The sequence below is a fragment of the Ornithorhynchus anatinus genome, chromosome 4 (assembly GCF_004115215.2).
Source record: "Ornithorhynchus anatinus isolate Pmale09 chromosome 4, mOrnAna1.pri.v4, whole genome shotgun sequence".
NCBI lineage: Eukaryota > Metazoa > Chordata > Mammalia > Monotremata > Ornithorhynchidae > Ornithorhynchus > Ornithorhynchus anatinus.
In genome coordinates, this window is record NC_041731.1 from 42,485,741 (window position 1) to 42,508,345 (window position 22,605).

General features: G+C 40.9%; 1 protein-coding gene across 1 annotated transcript in view; it reads right to left on the minus strand.

The window, feature by feature from the left end:
* C5 (complement C5) overlaps positions 1 to 22,605 on the minus strand; it is a 73,888-nt gene that overhangs the window by 38,286 nt on the left and 12,997 nt on the right. The window contains exons 10-19 of the mRNA XM_029062901.2: positions 22,351 to 22,466; positions 18,566 to 18,751; positions 15,686 to 15,889; positions 13,117 to 13,326; positions 12,146 to 12,295; positions 8,977 to 9,106; positions 5,185 to 5,253; positions 4,024 to 4,221; positions 2,309 to 2,399; positions 1,071 to 1,144 (exon numbers count right to left, since the gene is read on the minus strand). Of these exons, the coding sequence (XP_028918734.1) occupies positions 1,071 to 1,144; positions 2,309 to 2,399; positions 4,024 to 4,221; positions 5,185 to 5,253; positions 8,977 to 9,106; positions 12,146 to 12,295; positions 13,117 to 13,326; positions 15,686 to 15,889; positions 18,566 to 18,751; positions 22,351 to 22,466 (1,428 nt within the window). The remainder of the gene's footprint in view (positions 1 to 1,070; positions 1,145 to 2,308; positions 2,400 to 4,023; positions 4,222 to 5,184; positions 5,254 to 8,976; positions 9,107 to 12,145; positions 12,296 to 13,116; positions 13,327 to 15,685; positions 15,890 to 18,565; positions 18,752 to 22,350; positions 22,467 to 22,605) is intronic.

Sequence of the window (22,605 nt, forward strand, 5' to 3'; positions counted from 1 at the left end):
TAAGTGCTTAAGGGATATATAGATAAATTCAGAGATGACACAGAAGGGATAGCAGATAGGGGAAATAAGAGTTTAGTCTTGGGAAGGTCTGTTGGAGGAAATGTGATTTTAGGAGGGTTTTGAATGGAGGAAAGAGTGATGGACTGTCAGATGTGAAGGGGGAAGGAATTCCAGGCTTGAGGGAGGACATGGGCAAGGTGTCGGTGGTGGGATAGATGAGATAGAGATATATGCTGCAGAGTGAATAATGAAGTTAATAGCAAGTAAAAGAAAATAATTTAAATCCACCATAATGCTTTTAAGATTCTAAAATCAAAGAGAAACTGCTGTATTTTGCAATATTTGCACTCATCCAACTTTCTCTAAGGTAGTGGAAGCACACTGACCAATTGAAACCCTAAACATCTTTTTATATCCATAATTTATTTATATTAATGTCTGTCTCCCCCACTAGAATGTAAGCAGGGAACATGTCTACTATCTCTGTTATATTGTACTCTCCCAAGTGCTTAGCACAGTAAATGCTCCATAAATACAATTGATTAATTGATTTAAAAAAGTAATTGTTATTACTATTCTTATGACCATTTTGCAGAGCTGGATATTTGAAATATAAATGGAAGAGATGTGTAAAGTAAGAGAATTGGAGACAGATCCATTAAGAGAATCCATAGATAAGGTTAAACCTCCTTGACCAAAAAGTATTCCCACCCAATAAGAAAAGGAAAAGGAAGACAAGACAAAGCCTAACAAATAAATACATTCTAGGTTATAGAGATTTTCTATTTACATTAGGATGAGAAGGATTCAGCAATTACAACTCAGATACTAGGTAAAGCCAAGCAATTCTCAATTCTGGAGTAATCAGACACATATCAGTGACCCTTACTGAGTGCCTACACTGTGCAGAACACTGTTTTGGGTGCTTGGGAGAGTAAAGTAGAACAGAGTTGGTAGTCACATTCCCTGCCCACACAGAGCTTAGAGTCTTGAGAGGAGATAACACAACTTGCAAGTGCAGAAACAATACTAATCTTTCTAGCACTGGTAAATGAGATCGGGATGCTTACCCTTGCTGGAAATACCAATGCCTTGTACTTCCCAGGTAGTTAGAGAATCAGGTAGAGACAGTGGAATCTTGGACCTGTAAGTTGAATTAACAAGGGTCTTAGTATTCATATATTCTTTGAGACCATCACTTCTCTCGTTTAGAAAAAATGAGTAAGCAGGATTAATGGTTGACTCCTTAGTGCTGTTTACAAAGCATATGTGGATGGGGGTCACTACTGGAGAATATCAGTAGTCACCTTTATAAGCTTATTATTATTGTTAATATAGACTGGTGAATTCTGTGACACCGTCCCCAATCCTGCAGAGGATCCATCTTACTTTACAGAGGGTTTTTCCCCAAAAGATATATTTGGGCACAAAGTCTTGCTAAAAACTAATCAAAAGCAGAGTCAGACTGATGCAGGACCTCAAAAGGCCTAAGCCCCAGGGCTTCAGTTTACAGGGACCTCAGTTGACCCCCCAAATTGCACCCTCTTTCAACCTTTACAATACAGCCGACGCTTAGGCCACGTCTCCCACTTTAGACTGCAAGCTCCTTGTGGGCAGGGAATATGTCTACTAATTCTGTTTTATAATCTCCCAAGTGCTTAGTAGTGCTCAATACATATGATTGATTGATTTTGAAGACTATGTTCTCTGCAAAATAGCTGTAGAATGGTAGTCCATGCTGGAATGTCGGGCTCTTAAAGGGGATGTGTGGCCTTTAGGCACAGAACCTGGAAAACAAGCCAACCAACAGCTGGCTGAGTTTGTGTCAGGTCAGCCCCACAACTTACTAGACTCAAATGGGGATGGCATTTTGCTTCCCTCAATATTTTATTAGCTCTGTTACCCAAATTTACAATTGAATTTAAATAGTTATAATTAACTATTGCCGTAACAAAGAACCACAAAGTGATCCTAGACTGCAACTTGAAATGGTATGTAGTGTGGCCATGGCCAAGGAAAACCACGATTACTCAAAATTATATTGGGTGAAAGCCAAAATGCTATATAGAAAATTGAGAGTGATTCTCCAAAATTATAGTTGGGAGAATTGCGGTTGGCAAGGGTACCTAGTATTTCTTCAAAAGATGATTTAAAATTAGTCTTTATTTTGATAGGCAGGCCTTTAGTTAGAAACGAATATTCTTATTTAGAAATTTGGAACATTTGCAATCAACTATCAGGCAATGGTAAATAATGCATACTTTATATTCATACTGTATCTTCCTTCTTAATAAAAAAGTCAAAGTACCTTGTATTAACATGGTGGACTTCCCATAACCAACTCTCAGGAAAATAGCTTCGAATTTCAGGTGTGTCTATCGCCAACAGAGTCTCAAAACCTAAAAATATGGAAGGCATAAATTCCAAGGCATAAATTGTTATAAAAATTCTTAAATGCTTCAAAAACATTTTAACAGCAATACCCTCTTTTAGCCTTCACCCTGTAGATTTTCTAGAATTCCAGGCAAATACTTAACTTCTTTAAATTTTGTTATAATAGATTAATGAAAATAATTCAATAAATTTGTTGCCAAACTCTGCTATTAAAATATTTATTTTCTTTTCCAATGATCCCTACATATTAAAAAAGTAATAAAAAGTTGAATATACTTTAAATATATATATATGTTTTTACAGTTGCCTGAAATTGGGTGGTGAAAATAGACTGATTAATATTGCCAATTAATTTTTAAAAAAATTATGTACTATCATTAAGTTTCAGTATTTGAGTTTAAGTTTGCAATCAAGGCATTTCCTTTGGAGACTATCTGCCTCATCTCAGCGATCCATTCAGTTTCACTTTCTTTAATTAAAAATCCCCTTATAAAAAAGCATTAATGTAATAATGCTACCTTAACTCAGTATTATATAAAAAATGCAAACAAATCATTTGAAAAGTTCAACAGCAGAGCACATAAATCATCCAAAAATCTCAATAATAATAAAGATCCCCTATTTTTAGTAGCCTTATTGCCATGACATGTGGGAAAGGTAGAATATCCAGATGGTAAGCTCATTTTTACTGAGCACTATACTAAGTACTTGAAAGCATAGAATATAATAGAATTGGTAGAGAGTCAGAGGGCCTGGATTTTAGTCCTAGATCTGCTACTCAGCATCTCAGTGCTTAATGTAGTGCTTGACACATAGGAAACACTTAACAAGTACTATCATTATGATTATTATAGTAATTAAATTTCAACTTCCATCATTATCCTGTTTGGAGAATCTGGATTCGATTATGACTTCAGGGGCATTCAGAACTATCAACTGGAGCCTGCCTGGAGTTCCTAATCACACACATTCTTTGAATCTCTCTGAACACAGGAGGGCTATAGTTATACTTTAGTGGTATAAAGCTAACCACCCCCATTTCAATCTTATGAAGCAAAAACTTCAGAGTCTAATAGACATGGACATCAGGTTTCGACTCTTGTGGAAAGGCAAAGGTGACAACAAGCCTTATTGGGCACCAAATGTAAATTGTCTAATATGCTGGTCGAATGTTGACATGGTAAAAATCTGCAAACATTAAAAGTGAAATGATATCACTAATACTAGAATTATTTCCTGAAGGAGGTATGTGCTAGTTTTCTCTTTCTTTTAAATGACATATAATTTTTAAAGATGTTTCCCTCAGGAACATATCCAAAGTCTCATCATGCATATATAATAGTGTTGGTATTTGTTAAGCGCTTACTATGTGCAGAGCACTGTTCTAAGCACTGGGGTAGATACAGGGTAATCAGGTTGTCCCACGTGAGGCTTACAATTAATCCCCATTTTACAGATGAGGTAACTGAGGCACAGAGAAGTTAAGTGACTTGCCCACAGTCACATAGCTGACAAGTGGCAGAGCCGGGAGTCGAACTCATGACCTTTGACTCCGAAGCCCAGGCTCTTTCCACAGCGTATATGCACACCCACCTTAAATTTAAAGTAGTATAAAGTTTCGAAACTTACCTATTCTCCCCAGCAACATGTGTTTGTGAGTACAGTTTGCTCGCACTTCGGTTGCCAACTCACAGCATTCTTTGAAGACTCGTCCACACTTCACACCAAGCTTAGAAGTAACTCTTGATGCTCTAACACTGCAACTATCAGCAGTTTTATGTGCTCCTTGTTCACAACACTTGTAAAGACTTTTTTGATAAGTGGAAGCTGAAATGATAAAGAATTGCTCAGGTAATTGAAAGAAATGTAAACTTTAAAGATTTTAATATCAGGAAATAGGGATACCCATACCAAAAAGAACTAACTTCACAATCTGTAATCTTTATAATCTCTACAATTGCTCTACCTTCCAGCTAGCCCACGTCACCCTCTAAGGATGGGGCAAGAAAGTTATGGCTGCCCATTTTGACCAAAAAGGAACTACAGTCACAATTCAACCAGGGTAATGTCTCCCACCTTCCCCCTAGAGTTGTCATCCTTATTTAATGCCAATCATTAAAGAAACATCATGGTCTAGTGAAAGAACATGGGCCTGGGAGTCAGAGGACCTGGGTTCTAATCCTGGCTCTGTCACTTGTCTGCTGAATCACTTAACTTCTCTGTGCCTTAGTTACCTCATCTGTGAAATGGGAATTAAGACTGGGAACCCCATGTGGGATGTGGAATGTGACCAACTGCATTTGCTTATATCTACCCCAGCTCTTAATACAGTGTCTGGCACATAGTAAGTGCTTAACATAATGGGAAAAATAATTATTCTTTGAGTCCAATATAGTGCCTTTGATAATGGCAACAAGTTGCAAGATGGTAAAGGTTTAGAGAGATGCCACTTTTCTCCCAGGTACTTATATTAGAAAAGAAAAATGTACTTTTGAAGCAACATGGCACAGTGGATAGAGCATGGGCCTGGGAATCAGAAGGTCATGGGTTCTAATCCTGGCTCTACCACTTGTCTGCTGTGTGACCTTGGGCAAGTCACTTCACTTCTCTGGGCCTCAGTTACCTCATCTGTAAAATGGGGATTGAGATTGTGAGCCCCTCATGAGACAGGGACTGTGTCCAACTTGATTTGCTAGTACCCACCCCAGAGCTCCATTATTTTATTGTTTCCCCAGATTCCTGAATTATACTACTATGAATGCTTGTGTGGTAAATAAAACTTTAGAGCACCTTTTTCATCTATTTTTTCTTTAAGGTGAAGACATCGTTTTGGTCTGAGAACTTCCTGACAAGGTTTTTCTGTTTAGAAAAAAAAAGAAAATGAATATTAAATATTTATATTTAATTGTCAGTGCAATATAAATTCAGAGGCTTTTATCCTGTGACAAAAAAAATCCATTATTAAAATAGAGTTATATATTTGCTAACTAAGCCTGTGTCAGAGTGGATAATTTTCTTAATTTTCTTTATTAAAACTGTATCCAACCCAATTTGCTTGTAACCACCCTGGCACTTAGTAAGGTGCTTGGCATATAGTAAGCACTTAACAAATACTACAGTGATTATTATTATTATTTAGCTATATTACTGAAATTTCTCATTGACATTACTTACAAAAGTTATATTTTCTCCAGTTCAAGATTTGGTTCCTCTTTTTTCTTCTGATCTTTTTGTTTCCATCTGAGTAGTGCCCAGTTTAAATTACTCATCTTGCATTTCTTCCATTCCATCATATAGTAATTACTGCTGTTTTCCTTCGCCTGCCCCATTTTTTCCCTTCAGGCTACACTGAACCTTTCTTTGTTCGGTGCCATTCTCATATCTTTGTTTACTGTTTCCTTGCATTATATAGTACAAATCTTTAATATTTTGCCATGAGAAATTAAATGCTCTTTAATTCATTTGTCCTCACTGGTGATATTAACTGAGGTTCTCAGCTGTAAATCCCAGCCAAAAGAACATCTAGAGTCACATTAGGAGGGCCTGGACCCCAGTTAGCCTCCATTGGGTCCTAAAGACCTCCAGAAGTACCATTCTAATGCAGGTTTTAGAGGCCTGATCAATGCACCCCAAGTCTCTTCATCCCTGTTGCCTCCACCACTCTCTGACTGAAATCCGGGAGTCTCCCCAAAGGTGTAGATGTCACTGGGGGAGTAGTCTACCATTTCCTATCTCAGGGCTGGCTACAGGAAGCTCAAAGATAAAGCCCTTCCATTCCCACAACTCCAAAGGTCCATGGTGTCTCCCCAGCTCCTGGAACTTCTCCCTTACCCCCTACCAACTTGATTATCTTGTATCTACCCCAGCGCTTAGAACAGCGCTTGACATATAGCATTTAACAAATACCGTCATCTTTATTATGATTGTCACAAGCAGACATCAAGATCTGAGATTTCAACAATGTTTACCAGTCTCCTAACAAGCAACAACAAAAATGAATCCGGTTCAAACTGCCTTTCCCTGGAACTAAAGTTCTCCCCCGCCAGGACCTTCTGAGCTTTTTTGTAGACATCCCAGGGCTCACATTCCTATGGTTCTTCGCCCTCTTCTCTCAGGTTGGTCCAGATTCCAGTCTCACCCACTTCGAGTCCTTCGGTTGCAGGGTGTCCTTTCTCCCCCTCAGTGACAGAGGTCCTAGCCATTGGCCCCAAACCTCCAGGATATTCAAACCTTAATCTGGGTTCCTCTCAATCCCTCCTTGTGCCTTGTGTTCACAGGGTCAACAGCACAAGTTTTTCCTGTGTCCTGCCCCTCCAGACACATAGCTCACTTCCTCCTACCTTCCTCTCCAACAACCTGGCCCCTCTAACTTCCTCTCCAAGCCTTCTCTCAAGGCTTGGCTAAGTTCTTACACTTCCCTCATGGAGGGGCACTATGGAATGACTCTCCTGGCTTCCTCCTCCCTCTCTTAAATGTGGGGGTCAGTGGAAACAGACATCACACTTAGTACAGTGCTCTGCATATAGTAAGCACTCAATAAATACTATTGAATGAATAAATCACACTCTCACCCTTTTCTTGAATCACTTTATTGCTGAGCTTTATTCCTGAGATTTATGTTCCATGTAGACTTCAATTTCCTGTTCAGTGCAAATTCTACAATATTTTCACATTCCCCCCAGCCAGTCTTATCTTGATCAAATTTGCCCAAATTTCCTGTAACTCTTTCTATATAAAACTCTCATTTTAGTCTACTTGGATGTGTGTTACTAGCTCCCCTATCAAAACGCTTCCTTTCTTTCTGTTCTAAATCCTTTTTCATCAATATCTTTAAATCAATGCAGAGCTCGTTTCCTTCAGTCAGTAATTCTGCTTACCTCCAATCTATAACATTTCATTCTAATTCCTCTATATACATGTCTATCCATTCAGCATTAACATTACCTTCTTTCTCTTTTTCCTAAATAGCTCCTTATATTAAGCTATTAGATTCCTACAAACCTATTTCTTTTCCTCTTATCATAATAAACCCTGCCCTTGAGTATCACCAACCTTTCTTTCACTTTTTGGGTATTCTAAAATGCTTGGTGGCAAAATATGGGCAAAATAATTAATTTTACTCTGCGTGAGAGGAATTTATGCAGACTCATCTGACATCTCTCCTTCCCCGTCTTTCATTCATTCAATCGTATATATTGAGCACTTACTGTCCTATATCTCTAATTAGACATCTTTCTAGCCACACCTCCTTCTCACGTTCACACTGCACTTTTTAAATACCAACATCCTTGTACATCCTAATTCAAATCAATCATACTTATTAAGCGCTTACTGTCTACAGAGCACTGTGCTAAGCACTTGGGAGAGCACAATATAACAGAGTTGGTAGACATGTGTCCCTGCCCACAATGAGCGGTCGCATTTCTCTTCCCCATTGGACTACCATGACATGTCCCACGTCCATGTCACTGTGAAGCCTTTTGGCCCCTGCTTCAGCCTGGGAAAGATTCTAGCCATGGCCGTGTACCTTCTCAATGATGGAAACATTGGGAAAACAACCACAGTGGCTGCGACAGACTTCTGTGTCTGTTGGTCTGAGAAACCTGAAATCTTGCCGTTCCTGTCATATATATTGTCATCACTGTCTTTTATATTTTTGGTTCATCTTTCCTTAGGTGCATCCATCCATTCATTCATTCATTCAATCGTATTTTTATTGAGCGCTTACTGTGTGCAGAGCACTGTACCAAGCGCTTGGAAAGAACAATTCAGCAACAAATAGAGACAAAGCATGTTGCCAGCCCCATCAGTCTCCTTACTCTTCTACTGTGCATCTCTTGGAGGCCAGAAACCGTGTCTATAGCTCATCCATGCATTCTTTTTTCAGTATTTAGAATGGCACTTAGCACTCAAAAGATGCTTAATAAATTCTATTACAACTACTACCGTCCAGTTTAATCTTTCTTGGGTTCTTTTTTTCCTTCTTCCAGTTTCTTAACCAACAAGATGTTCCCGTCTTCCTTTTTTAATGAATCCTAATTCTCATAAACCTCATTCACCATGTGGGTTGTTAATAATGATTGAGGCATTAAACATATTTTGTTTTTCCTCCCTTCCCTCATTAAAAAAGAAAAGCAAGAAAGGCCTAGGAATGGTGGAGAACTAATCTTGGGCTGGCAACAGAGGGCTAATGAAATCCACAAGCGAGGGAGAATGGGGAAATATGGGGAAATAATGACTGCTTGAGAACCTTAATGTAGGGTTATGTTATCCCTCAGGTTTCTTCCACTGTCATATTCTCTATAATAAATTTGATCCACTTTTTTTATATTTCAAAGAAACATCCAAGATTCTACGGTAAGTACTGTTTTGACATAATCATCCTTCTTGCTGGATGTATCGTTTTGAGGATGAAACAATTTCCACCTTGTTTTGCTTTACTAATTAAGCTCTAAAATACCAATGGTTGATATTAGTAACCCATCAAAATTCAGTATATCACAATAGCTCAGAGTTACAACAAGCTTGAGAAAAAGAGAAAAGCATTTTAAGTGTACTTTCTTGATTAGCTAGATAAATTACCTTCTTCTGCAGAGTCGTCAGCATTAGCATTGGTGAGAAATGTTAGTCCTGCTAAATGGAACACGTTAGCATTGTTCTGGCCTCCTCCTGCTCCACATCCCAGGTCACTTTTTTCTAAATTTCGCAGTAACTATTCAAAAAACAAAAGAATGTCTTAACAAGACATTTCAGTTTATAAAAAAACTTTTGGACTGCATTTATCTGTGACTGGTAAGAATCAATTTATTTCCTCAAACTGCAAAAACCCAGGTCCCTAAAAAGTATTGCAACCTGATTGATTTGCTTTGAGCATTATGAAAAGCAGTTGTTCAGGCCTACTAAAGTCTCAATATTATCAAAGTAATATTTCCTGAATAAATCCCCTTGAATTTACTCTATAAATTTCTAAATTCATTCATTCATCAAAGCTCACCAAGATTAGAACCTAGCTCCTTCTCACTCCAGACCCATGCTCTATCCACTAGGCAATGCTGTCTCTCATGGCCTAGTGTATGATGATAGTATTTGTTAAGCATTTGCTCTCTTCCAAGACCCTGTACTAAGCACTGGGGTAAATATAACATAATCAGGTTAGACACAGTCCTCTCCAACATGGGACTCACGGTCTAAGTGGGAAGGAAAACATGTACTGAATCCCCATTTTACAGATGAGGGAACTGAAGCACAGAGAAGTAAAATGACTTGCCCAAGATCATACAGCAGCCAAGTGGTGGAGCTGGGATTAGAACCTATGTCCTCTGACTCCCAGGCCTTGAGGTCCTCCCGTTAGGTGACATCTTTTCCCTATAATTAGTAAGTTCTTCCCTATTCTTTACTAAGTGTTTTGAGATCTATGACTGAAATTCTCCATAAAGTATAAAAAATATGAAGTTCACAAAGTCATTTTAAAAGGATGATACACTAATAAATAGTAATACAGATATCGTGCCTACCGATTCTGCCCTCAGGTCACTAGTACAGGGGGTCCACTACCTTTCTCCAAAAGGAACTTTTTATATGTCTGGATGAATTTTGGACATCTTCCTGGCATTTCTAATTAACATCTTGTTCCATTAACTTCCAGATCATTTTAACCATTTAGCAAACTGAGTAAATGCTCAGAGACCATGGTTATCGATAGATTCCTCGTGGCTGCTAGGGTGTCTGCTACAGTCCCATTGTTCTTCTCTGTCTGTCTCCCCCGATTAGACTGTAAGCCCATCAAAGGGCAGGGACTGTCTCTATCTGTTACCGATTTGTACATTCCAAGCGCTTAGTACAGTGGTCTGCACATAGTAAGTGCTCAATAAATACTATTGAATGAATGAATGAATGCAGTGGATTGAATAGCACACCTCATCCCTGCTAATCTGCTTTTAACTCTAAGCATCGCTGCTTGGTTCTACAAATAGCCCAGAAGGACATAATAATATGGCCCATTAGTGATCTATATGGCTTGGGGAAGGAGGAAAACTTTGGTCTGGGGGAATTCCGGACTTCTACTTCACATGGCCACAAAAATCTCTTTAAATTTGGATCCCTTGATTTGACATCCTTGTAGATCTGATACACACGCACACACACACACACACACACACACACTTTTGCATATATGTATGCATATATATATATGTGATATATTTCTATCATTGCCCTTCACACTTGACAAAGACACCCATAATGGTGAAAATCACATCTGAGGGCACGTGACCAAAAAGACCACTGTAGGACCTATAGTTTTATACACTTTTTGCTTTTGCCTCATTATTTCTCAATCCTTACAAAGTTTCTGCTCAAAAAGAATTACTCTTTCTTGATTGTAGCACATCATGCTGGTTTATCCACTGCAATTGACTCCAAATTTCTGCTGAGATGTAATATTTTCTGAGACTTTGTTTTACTGCATTCTTGCAACATTCCCTCTATCTTGCTTTCAGTTTCCCAATTTTAACTCACTGTACAGCAGTTGTTTGGTTACCCTGGCGACATTTATCCTCCTCATGTGCTTCAGCCACAGTAGTTTTGTTGGTGTGAGCATAGTTTCAATGTGCCAAAACTGATTTTAATTCAGAATGTCCATTACTTGTGATCTTGTATTGCCATTTGATAATACTAATGATGGCATTTGTTAAACGCTTACTATGCGGCAGAGCCGGGATTTGCACCCATGACCTCTGACTCCCCAGTCCGGACTTTTTCCACTGAGCCACGCTGCTTCTCCAAAAATGTTGATATTTGTTAAGCACTTGGGGGGATACAAGGTGATCAGGTTGTCTGACGTGGGGCTCACGGTTTTAATCCCCATTTTACGGATGAGGTAACTGAGGCACAGAGAAGTTAAGTGACTTGCCTAAAGTCACACAGCTGGCAAGCAGTGGAACCGGGATTAGAACGCATGACCTCTGACTCCCAAGGCTCTTTCCACTGAGCCAGGCTGCTTCTCACTTTGATGTTGCAGATAGCCCATAAATGACCCTGATGAAACTTCCTAAAAAGTCAGTTGTGGCACTTTTGCAGACCCTAAGTCTCATAGCTTTTAGCGAGCGTTGGCCGGAGCTACTGCTCTGTAACTCTTGTCACCACACATCTGACAGTCACCCAAAGGTTATGCCGCTGCTCTTCTTGATTGGTGTGATTGGTCACAGAATTCTGTGACAGCAAATAGCTCTGCCTTTCCAATATACATTTTGATTGTGCAAATGATTTCCCTTCTGCAGGCTGATACAGCATCTCAGTTTTCCTTAGTCTAATCTTCAGTACATAGTACTTGGCTAATTTGATGAGGTGGTTTACAATCTTTCGCTTGTCTTCTTAGGAGTGTGCCTCGAGGGAATCCAGCAGTTCTGGAATAAGACTTCAAATGATGCTCAGAGTCTGTTGACTTGAAAGGTTCGGAAGCTCCATCCAGCACCTGCGTCCTAGTGTCTTATTAAATCTTCCAGCATGGCTGTGTAGAACAAATCGTACACCTTCACAAAACCGTCAGATCCCATCTTCATTCCACGAGCAACTGCTATCCCCAATCTCTTTGCAAGGGAATATCTCCGGTGTATTAGAGAATATATCTTCAACCCATCCCGACCACAGTAAATTCTGACCCTGAGAACCATTATATAAAACTCTGTTGGATCAGAGGACATTGCTTTAGACCACACCACAATGCCATAAATAAAGTATTACCACACTTAACTTTTTCCATAGGCTTCTTGATTTTTCTTTGGATTCCATATATAGCCTTGTCCATTATAGATAAAGCAGCGTAAGAACTGAACTGAGTGTTCATATTAAGGTAGAGGACTTGGCCTGGTTTATAGGAACTTTCAGGGTTTGAGAGATAAACCTAAAAGTTAAAAAAAAAAAAATCACACAAACAAAAACGTCAGATGGTCATTTAAGAAAGAATAGCTTCTTTAAATGTAATTACATGACATCAGTTACTAGTGGCTATCAAAACCCTCATCCATCATGTTTATTAAGTACAGCACTACACAGGACCTGAAGCTGATTACAGAGTTCATGGTTGCAGTCCTTGAGCCACGTACAATATAACAGGGAGACAGGACAAACCACAAAAAGGACACGTGACTAAATAAAAAGTGCAAATGCCAGGGATAGCAATAAGAGCAGTAATTTACTTTGATGTTCATAACTTACATGCATAAGTGCTAAGGTACCTAGAATGGCCAACCTGACCAGAAAAAGGCTTCCCAGTAGAGACTTAACATGGATCAGGTGTAAGAGCAATAGCATGTTTCATTCAGTCGTATTTATTGAGCACTTACTGTGTGCAGACACTCTACTAAGTGCTTGGAAAGTACAATTTGGCAACCGATAGAGACAATCCCTACCCAATAACAGGCTCACAGTTTAGAAGGGGGAGACAGACAACAAAACAAAACAAATAGACAGGCATCAATACCATCAAGATAAATAGAATCATAGATATACACACATCATTAATAAAATAGAGTAATAAATAATATATACAAATATGCACAAGTGCTGTGGGGAGGGAAAAGGGGTAGAGCAGAGGGAGGGAGTAGAGACAATGGGGAGGGGAAGAGGAGCAGAGGGAAAGGGAGGGCTCAGTCTGGGAAGGCCTCCTGGAGAAGGTGAGTTTGAGGCACAATAACTGGAATTGTAAGCCTCAATTCAACTCACCTCAAGCTTGTTTCCGCACTTTTCCTCCACATTTAGCCAGACTGAATCGGCTACTAATTCTGCCTTCTCTTCGCCTGTGACAATATAGTAGACAAGAAGACGGGCTGAAGGAACCATGTCCTGGGTTACTGGGATATTGAGACTTTGAAAGGAAGAATCCTTATGCTTCCTTACAATCCCAAACTGCACTATTTTACCCTTGGATAAAACCTAAAGAAAAAAAAAAGATGTTGGTAATAGAGATGGTATCTGGTGCTTGTGCAAAAGATGACCATGCCCTAAATTGCTGCTTTGTTCTTTAAATTCCCCTCCCCCTCCAAAAAAAAATCACTGTATGAGAAAAAGACACCTAGAATCACTAACTCCATTACTGTATGTAGGATCTAGGTTTTCCACTTGTGAAGTCAAGAAGGGAAAATAGAATCTAATTGTTACTTAATGGGGAAGATAATATTTCCAGTGACCAGTGCAGGTTACCATTAGCCCTTGGTTTGCAGGTCACACAGGGTTCACTGGGTTTTTGCTGGAGGCAAATGAATCCTTCTCATCCTCTGCCAACCCCAAAAGGCTTTTATGTCTTTACCCCTTTGCATTCAGATTCCTGGTCTCATTTTTAAAATGCCAGCAGTAATAAGCAAAGCACTCTCCTGCTCCCAGATAGGTACTGTGCCAGGTACAGTGCCTGGCACATAGTAAGTGCTTAACAAATATCATTATCATTATTATTATCATCAATAAGGATGAAATTTCTATCTGCCTACTTCATGGTGCTGCCGGTGTGGCATTTTTGGAGCACTGCTGAGAGCCAGGAACTGTAAAACTGAGGCTCACTGAGATGTGGGGAGAGGGAGAGAGTGGTCTCCCCAGTATGGATTTGGAGGCTGAAATTTTCCAATGGTCTGCTCCTCAAGCCTGCTGGTAAATGTGATGAAGGGCTAATCCCAGGTGCTGAAATAAAAGATGGGAAATGGTGGACCTCCTGGCAGTGGAGGGCACCTGCTCACTGTCGTTTTGAGTAGATATAATCCTCACCCTCACCTCCTACACTTGTCCGTTCACTCCTTTTCCAGTAGCAGACAGGAGAAGGTTTAATGAAACTTGGTGAAATTCATTCCTGATGAAGTGGCATTGGCCCAACATTTTATAATAGTAATAATGATGGTATTTGTTAAGCGCTTACTATGTGACAAACACTGTTCTAAGCATTGGGGGGAGATACAAAGTTATCAGGTTGTCCCAGGTGGGGCTCACAGTCTTAATCCCCATTTGACAGATGAGGTAACTGAGGCACAGAGAAGTTAAGTGACTTGTCCAACCAGACACCCCTGGGACCAGGTACAGAAACCTACCTCACCTCTGCTCCCAAATGCCCACAATCCTCCCCATTTGCACCCTTCCCCTGCCTGGATGGTCCAACACTCGTAATCACCACTGATTTTTTTATATCTATTTTGTTTTTGTTTAGTGTCCATGCCACTCTCTCTTTTCCAGTTTCCAGACCCTTCCTCCTGAGACTGCCAAAGAAGGTCATCACTGCCTGCCCATCCCCATCTCACCCAAGTCCATCCTCATCGACCCAGTTTTGGCAGTCCCAGGAGCAGGGAGCTGAAAACCAGGTAAGAGGATGATAGAGGGAAAGCTTAAGTATCAAAAAAGGAAAAAATCTGGGAGTCAGAAGGATCTGAGTTCTAATCCCAGCTCTACTGCATGTCTGTTATGTGACCTAGGGCAGGTCACTTAACTTCTCTGGACCTCAGTTCCCTCATGTGTAAAATAGAAATTAAGATTGTGAGCCCCATGTGGGACATGGATCGTGTCCAATCTGATTAGCTTGTATCTGCCCCAGAATTTGGATTGGAAAAAAACCAAAACACCCCTCAGTTTTCTGGGGTAAGGGTCATTCCCATTTGGAGTTTGTTTAAAATGTTTGTTCCAGAACATAGATGACCATTCTTCCAAACTAGCCATTGTAACTGGCATGCAGGGCAATGTAGAGAGTATGGTGATCTTGGCATTTGTTCCAGATTTCTATCCCAAAGAAGAAGGTAGAATCATGGAGCCTCTACTCTCACTACTGTGGTTTCTGGCCATCTAGAGAGAAATCACACGGGAGACCAGGAGATAGAAAGAGAGCATGGAAGGGGATAATTAGTCCTTAGATGATCAGAGGGGTCACTGATCCCAACTCTCCTCCTATCCATTTGCTGCTGCTACCTCTTTCTGGCTTCTGGTTTGGAAATGAGGAAGGGCAAGCTTGGCTAAAGAGACCCAGATCATCATTGCTGCTGGGCCACCGACACTGTCTCCCCACTTCCAACAAGGGAATTCTGTGCCTTGCATGCAAAATCTCAACACAATTTTGCTATCCTGAAAAATGGGGATGGATAGATTCCTTTGCTGATATTTCTGGCCAAGAAATCTCAAACTCAGTCAACATGAGATTGCCTGTCTCACCTTTTAAAGTACCCTCTCTAGATCAAAGGTGGAGTTAGACACCGAAGCAACCACTAACTTTTAAGAAACATTTTTATAAGGTGATGAAATGCTTTGAAGTACACTTATTACTTACCAAGTAACTGTAATGTGTTATTTTGTCAATATAAGGACTTCTGGGCCGTACTGTAATGCTTATGTGATCATTCACAAGCAAAACTTTGTTGCTGTCTGGCCAGTCAATATAACAGTAACTCTGACTGAGAGAAGAGTAAGCTACTGCTCTGTATTCTTTCAAAGCTTGATTTTCTTCTGGAATATGTGGATCCTCGGTTTTTACCTAAAAAAAGAATATTGCAAGAAAATATTTAAAGATTTAAGTTTTTCTCTAGTGAAATGTCACATCATTTCGCAAGGAGCAAATACAAATGAAAAGCATGGGGTTTTTTTTCTATGTTAAGAGGTGGATAAATTGAGATATTGAATAGCATCTCGAAGGCCATAAATAAAATGAATGATGGATGACAATCCCAAGAAATTAGGACCATGCTAGATAAAGTTGTGGGAGTAAATCGGAATCCGCATGAACTAGGCTCTGGTATAAGTTTAAAAAAGGTCACGGAACTGGCGTTCCCAGGAATGGGACAAGAGGGGTGATGGCAGTTGTGGGTGGCAGTCAGGGTTGCTTCCCACCTCCATGGAGACTCTAGACTGTAAGCTCGCAGTGGGCAGGGAATGTGTCTGTTTATTGTTGTATTGAACTCTCCCAAGGGCTTAATACAGTGCCCTGCACGCAGTAAGTGTTCAACCAATACGATTGAATGAATGAATGAACCTATCTTCCCATCCCTGCCATGTGCCACTGTTTTGGTCACCAGCAGCTACAGCCCCACCTCTCGTATTTCACCTCACTCCGAGCCCCCAGACTGCATTCCTTCAATCACATTTATTGATTGCTTACTGTGTGCAAAGCGCTGTACTGAGCGATTGGGAGAGTTCAATACACCAACAAATGCACATTCCCTGTGCACAACGAGCTCACAGTCTGCATCCATGGCTTCCTCTTAAGTGGTTGGATGACCACTCCCCAAATCCATCACTATCCAGCCAGCAAAACTACATCTGCCTTTGGTGTAGTGGGGGTGGAAAAGGGGGTGATAGGGGTCACCAGGGTTCTGATGTCAGATTTTCTTTGTTTTAAAACTTTCAGCTCTGCTTTAAAAAACCTTGTGAGAATAGGGAGAGATGAACTCCTAGAGTTTAATTTGAATCATACACTACTTAGAAGAGTACCATTCTCAGCTGGTAGCCAAATAAACACTACTTGAGAACAGGAAAATGTAAACAAAATGAATGCTTAGTGGGTTTTTTTTAAGAAAAAAGATTGATTGCTACTTCTGCAACAGCTGAATGCCTGCTTGCTTATTTTTATTTACTTTAAAGAAGCTGGACTGTTGTTCAGAAATTGCAAGGGAAGAATAAAGTTCCCACTAGAGATATAAAATAATTTTTAAGCACCTGCTTAAGTGATTAAAAGTTTCATTGGTTGACTAATTATTTCACCACCAACTTTTTTTTTTTTACCAAGAATCTGTTTCTACTTCCTTCCTTATTCTTCAGAGAAAGCAGGAAATAGAATCCTCGGCAGGCAACAGCTGCCTCACAGAGGTTTCGACTTCCGGCTCCCAGCGAAGAATAAAGGAGGAAAGTTTAAAACAAATTGCATCAGGGAACCAGCTTAACCTAGTGGAAAAAGTATGAGGCTGGGAGTGAGAGCATCTGTGTTCTAATCCTGGCTCTACCACTTATCTGCTGTGTGACCCTGGGCAAGACACAACTTCTCTGGGCCTCAGTTACCTCATCTGTAAAATGGGGATTAAGACTGAGAGCCCCAAATGAGACATGGACTGTATCCAACCTGATTAGCTTGTAGATGACTTAGTTCAGTGCCTGGCACATAGTAAGTACTTAACAAATGCCTTAAAAAAACCCTGCAATAGATTAACAGTAACCCTCTCACCAAGTAACTATTTTACACTGAATATTATTCAAACCCTGAGTTTTGTCTTTGAGAAGTTTATTCTCTGATAAGGAATCTTCCTCATTTATGTGAACATTCCCAGTCCAGAAATCCAGCATAAGGTATTAGATTGGGGAAAAAAGATGAACATCTTTTGGGAAGCTTAAAGTTGGGGAGTGGGACGTCCAGTGGGGTGGAAGCTAAAAAGGCAGCACAGGGAGTGGGGAAGGGAAGAAGGAAGAGAAAGGATATGAGTAAAAGAAGGCTGGGGAAGGAGAAACACATGGCCTCACTTAGCAGTCTTCAGCATAAGGCAACTGCCTCCACCACCACCTCCTCTGCCTATGCCCTCCTTCCATCACAATGACTGCTCTGGCAGCTTCTACTGTGTGGGCTATTTTTGGAGGTTTTCAGCACAGACATCCATCAACAATTCTGGCAGGTAGAAGCGGCCAGAACTGCCATGGCTGCAGAGGATGGTTGGTGGTGGAAGAGGAGACGGTCCGGGGGTGGACGAGCCAGCTGAGGTGGTAGGTGACCTCAGCTAGCAGCTTCTCCTCTTCTCCTACCTACTGCTGCTGCTTCCCTGCCACTGGCATCCAGGAAAATCCTGTCCCCTTGGCTGGAGGTGCCGATTGCTCTTTTTTGGGGTGGTGGCAGAGGCCCCCGAAATCCATGGTGGACACTCCTACTGTGCAACATATAGCCGCATTAAGGAAAGGGGATTCTCTAGTTTTATATTAATGCCATGCTACCCCTGCTGCTATTTCCTCTGTCATCTACAGGGGTTGCTGCCATCCAGAAATAATGGACAGGAAATCCACAAATTATCAGGGGATTTACATCCTAATCGTCTATCATTGTGCCTCTTGAACCAACATGCTTAATGTAAAATTACAAAAGAGTCTTCTAGAGAGTTTGGCTGGTTAGCCAAAATACACAGTTCGAAAGTACACACTGTACTACAAACATAAGAGTTGGAAGAATTCAGCTCACGGAAAACTCTAATGTCTCTGCATCAGATGGAAGATTAACCACAAAGGAAGCCACTCCATCATTTTGATTTGTTATACTTTTCATTGGCTCCTGAGGCGACTCCTCTTGATTCTTGTCAATTATATGTGCTTTCAGGTTTACCAGAACACCTCCTACATGATGGTCCTGTGAATCTTTCACCTGCACCTATGTATCAGAATGAACAGAATTACTATCATTATTATTATTAGCATCAATTAAGGGCTTATAATGTGCAACGCACCATACTAAGCACGGGAATGACTATGTGAGACTCTTTGAAGGCATGATCCCTTGACCCTCAAGGGCGTAACAACCTAAGTGTGGGGAGGGAGGCGGTGGGACAGACAAATAGAACAATAAGGACGTCACTTCTTCAACAATAAACACAAGTTAAAATTCAACAATTGAAATAACAGTAAAATGTGTAATTCAAACTGTGGAATACTTTTTGCAGGGACTGATGTACTGATCCAAGCACAGCATCCTTGGGGCATGAGAAATTGCTACAACTTTTCCAGAGTTCCACACTTGTTCAGGGGGACTGGGGAATGGGGCTCTGCTTCTGGGGTGTCTGGCAGAGGAAGGAGGCTGCCCTGCACATTGAGCAGAACCCTGCCATCCCTGAAATCTCAGTAATAGATTTGTTTATTTAAATTAAAAGTAATATTATTAATCATATTAATATAATCAAGTAAAAATAATCTATTCATCTGCATTGGTTTGTATTGGTTTGAATTATAGTATGATTATTAATATTTATTTACATTAATATCTCTCCTCCTCTGGATCGTAAGCCTTTTGTGGGCAGGGAATGTATCTATCAACTCATATTGTACTCACCCACCCCAGCTCTTAGTTTGGCTCTGCACACATTATGTGCTTAATAAATATCACTGACTGATGATTCCATTCATTCATTCAATTGTATTTATTGAGCACTTATTGTGTGCAGAGCACTGTACTAAACATTTGGGAGAGTACAAAATAACAATAAACAGACACATTCCCTGCCCTCAACGAGCTTTCAGTCTATAGGGGAAAACAGTCATTAATATAAATAAATAAATTATTATGTTGATATTTGTTAAGCGCTTACTATGTGCAGAGCACTGTTCTAAGCGCTGGGGTAGACACAGGGGAATCAGGTTGTCCCACGTGGGGCTCACAGTCTTAATCCCCATTTTACAGATGAGGGAACTGAGGCACAGAGAAGTTAAGTAACTTGCCCACAGTCACACAGCTGACAAGTGGCAGAGCTGGGATTTGAACTCATGAGCCCTGACTCCAAAGCCCGTGCTCTTTCCACTGAGCCACGCTGCTTCCTAAATTACAGACGTTTACATAAGTGTTGTGGGCCTGGGAGGGGGGAAGACCAAAGGGAACAAGTCAGGGCAATGGAGAAGAGAGTGGAAGATAAGGAAAGGTGGGGCTTAGTCTAGGAAGGCCTCTTGGAGGAGATATGCCTTCATCAAGGCTTTGAAGGAGGGGAGAGTAATTGTCTGTTGATGTGAAGAAGGAGGGTGTTCCAGGCCAGAGGTAGGACATGGGCTAGGAGTCGGCAAGACAGGTGAGATTGAGGCATAATGAGGTTAGCACTAGAGGAGTGAAATGTGTGGGCTGGGCTGTAGAAGTGAAATGTGTGGGCTGGGCTGTAGAAGGAGAGAAGTGAGGTGAGGTAATAATAATAATAATAATAATAATGTTGGTATTTGTTAAGCGCTTACTATGTGCAGAGCACTGTTCTAAGCACTGGGGTAGAGAGAGGGTAATCAGTTTGTCCCACGTGAGGCTCACAGTTAATCCCAGATGAGGTAACTGAGGCCCAGAGAAGTTAAGTGACTTGCCCACAGTCACACAGCTGACAAGTGGCAGAGCCGGGATTCAAATCCATGACCTCTGACTCTAAAGCCCAGGCTCTTTCCATTGAACCATGCTATTGTAGCAGAGGGCAAGGTGATGGAGTGCTTTAAAACCAGTGGAGGGGAGTTTTGGTTTGACGCAGAGGTGGATGGGCACCCACTGGAGTTGTTTGAGGAGTGAGGTGACATATCCTGAAAGTTTTTGTAGAAAAATGATCGGGGCAACAGAGTGAAGTTTGGACTGGAATGGGGTTGGGAGGTGAGCAAGGAGGCTGATGCAGTAATCCAGGCAGGATAGGATGAGTGATTGTGTTAACATGATAGCAGTTTGTATGGAGAGGAAAGGGTGGTGTTTAGCGATGTTGTGAAGGTCGAGCTGAATATATGGGCTGAACGAGACAGAGAAGTCAAGGATAACGCTAAGGTTATGGACTTGTGAGATAGGAAGGATGGTGGTGTAGTCTACAGAGAAGCAGCATGGCTCAGTGGAAAGAGCCCAGGTTTGGGAGTCAGAGGTCATGGGTTCAAATCCCAGCTGTGTGACTGTGGGCAAGTCACTTAACTTCTCTGTACCTCAGTTCCCTCTTCTGTAAAATGGGGATGAAGATTGTGAGCCCCACATGGGACAACCTGATTACCCTGTATCTACCCCAGTGCTTAGAACAGTGCTCTGCACATAGTAAGCGCTTAACAAATAACAACATTATTATTATTATTACAGTGGTGGGAAAATAGGGGGGAGGACAGACTTTGAATAGGAAGATAAGGAGTTCTGTTTTGAACTTGTTAAACTTGAGATGACGGGAGGACATCCAAATAGAGATGTCTTGAAGGCAGGAGGAAATGCAAGACTGCAGAGATGGAGAGAGATCAGGGTTGGAGTTGTAGATTTGGGTTTAATCTGCATTGAAGTGGTAGTTGAAGCCATGGGAGTGAATTAATTCTCCAAGGGAATGGGTGTAGATGGAGAATAGAAGGGGGCCCAGAACTGAACCTTGAGGGGCCCTCACAGTTAAGGGATGGAAGGTAGAGGGGGAGCCCATGAAAGAGGCTTAGAATGAGAGGCCAGAGAGTTTAGGGGAGAAACAGGAGAAGGGCAGTTGCAGCGTAGCCAAGGTTGGACAATGTTTCCAGGAGAAGGGGGTGGTTGACAGTGACGAAGGCAGCTGGGAGGACACGGAGGATTAGGATCAAGCAGAGGCCACTGGATTTGGCAAAATGACCATTGGTGACCTTTGAGAGGTTGGTTTCTGTGGAGGGAAGGGGATGGAAGCCAGATTGAAGAGGGTCAAGGAGAGAATTGGAGGAGGGGATTTGAGACAGCAGGTTTAGACAACTTGCTCAAGGAGTTTGGAGAGGAATGGTAGGAGGGAGGTGGGGCGATAACTGGAGGGAGATAACAGGATTCCAGATAAATCTTGATTAATCATGTCAGTTCTTTAGAAACCCATAAAATTTTGCATCCTTCAAAAAAAGGAACAAATTTTTCACCGTTTAATCAGGCATATGAAAATGTTTCCTTGGTTTTCAACGAAAGACAATTTAACTTCATTCGGTTTATTTAAACTGGGCCCTCTGCCATGGGGCTTCTGAACATATAGACAAAACTCATCTAAATTCATTCTAAATGAATTCCATTTTAAAATATGAAGCTCATATGACCAATTTAGACATTATCCCAAGTCCAGAGGCAAAAATTCCTCCTAAAGAAAAAGCCAGAGGATGATCAGCAGGAAGGATCCCCCCAGATGGGAGTATTGGGCTTGTATCTGTGAGAAAGAGCTATAACTATAACAAAAACTAAGATGGGGAAAAGTGAGAAAGGGAATTGTCAATGGAAGAATCTTAATGACCTGAGTAGAAAATACAATGGCACTATATATTGTGTTTTTCTTGTCCTCTAACCTTAATGGGAAATGTCATCCCAGGCTTCAGGAAGAGAGAAGTAGCAACCAAATTCAAATTGTAGGGAGACAGGACATATCTGACACCAACAAATTCTGCTTCTTCAGAAAATCCACCTAACAAAAGAATACCTATTAATCTTGGGGATTTTGTATAAAGTACATTCATAAAAGATGATCTTCCAAGTGCTCATTTCATCGCCTTCATTTCCCATATCCTTTTAGGAAAGCTTGTTGTTATTTCACTCAGCGAAAG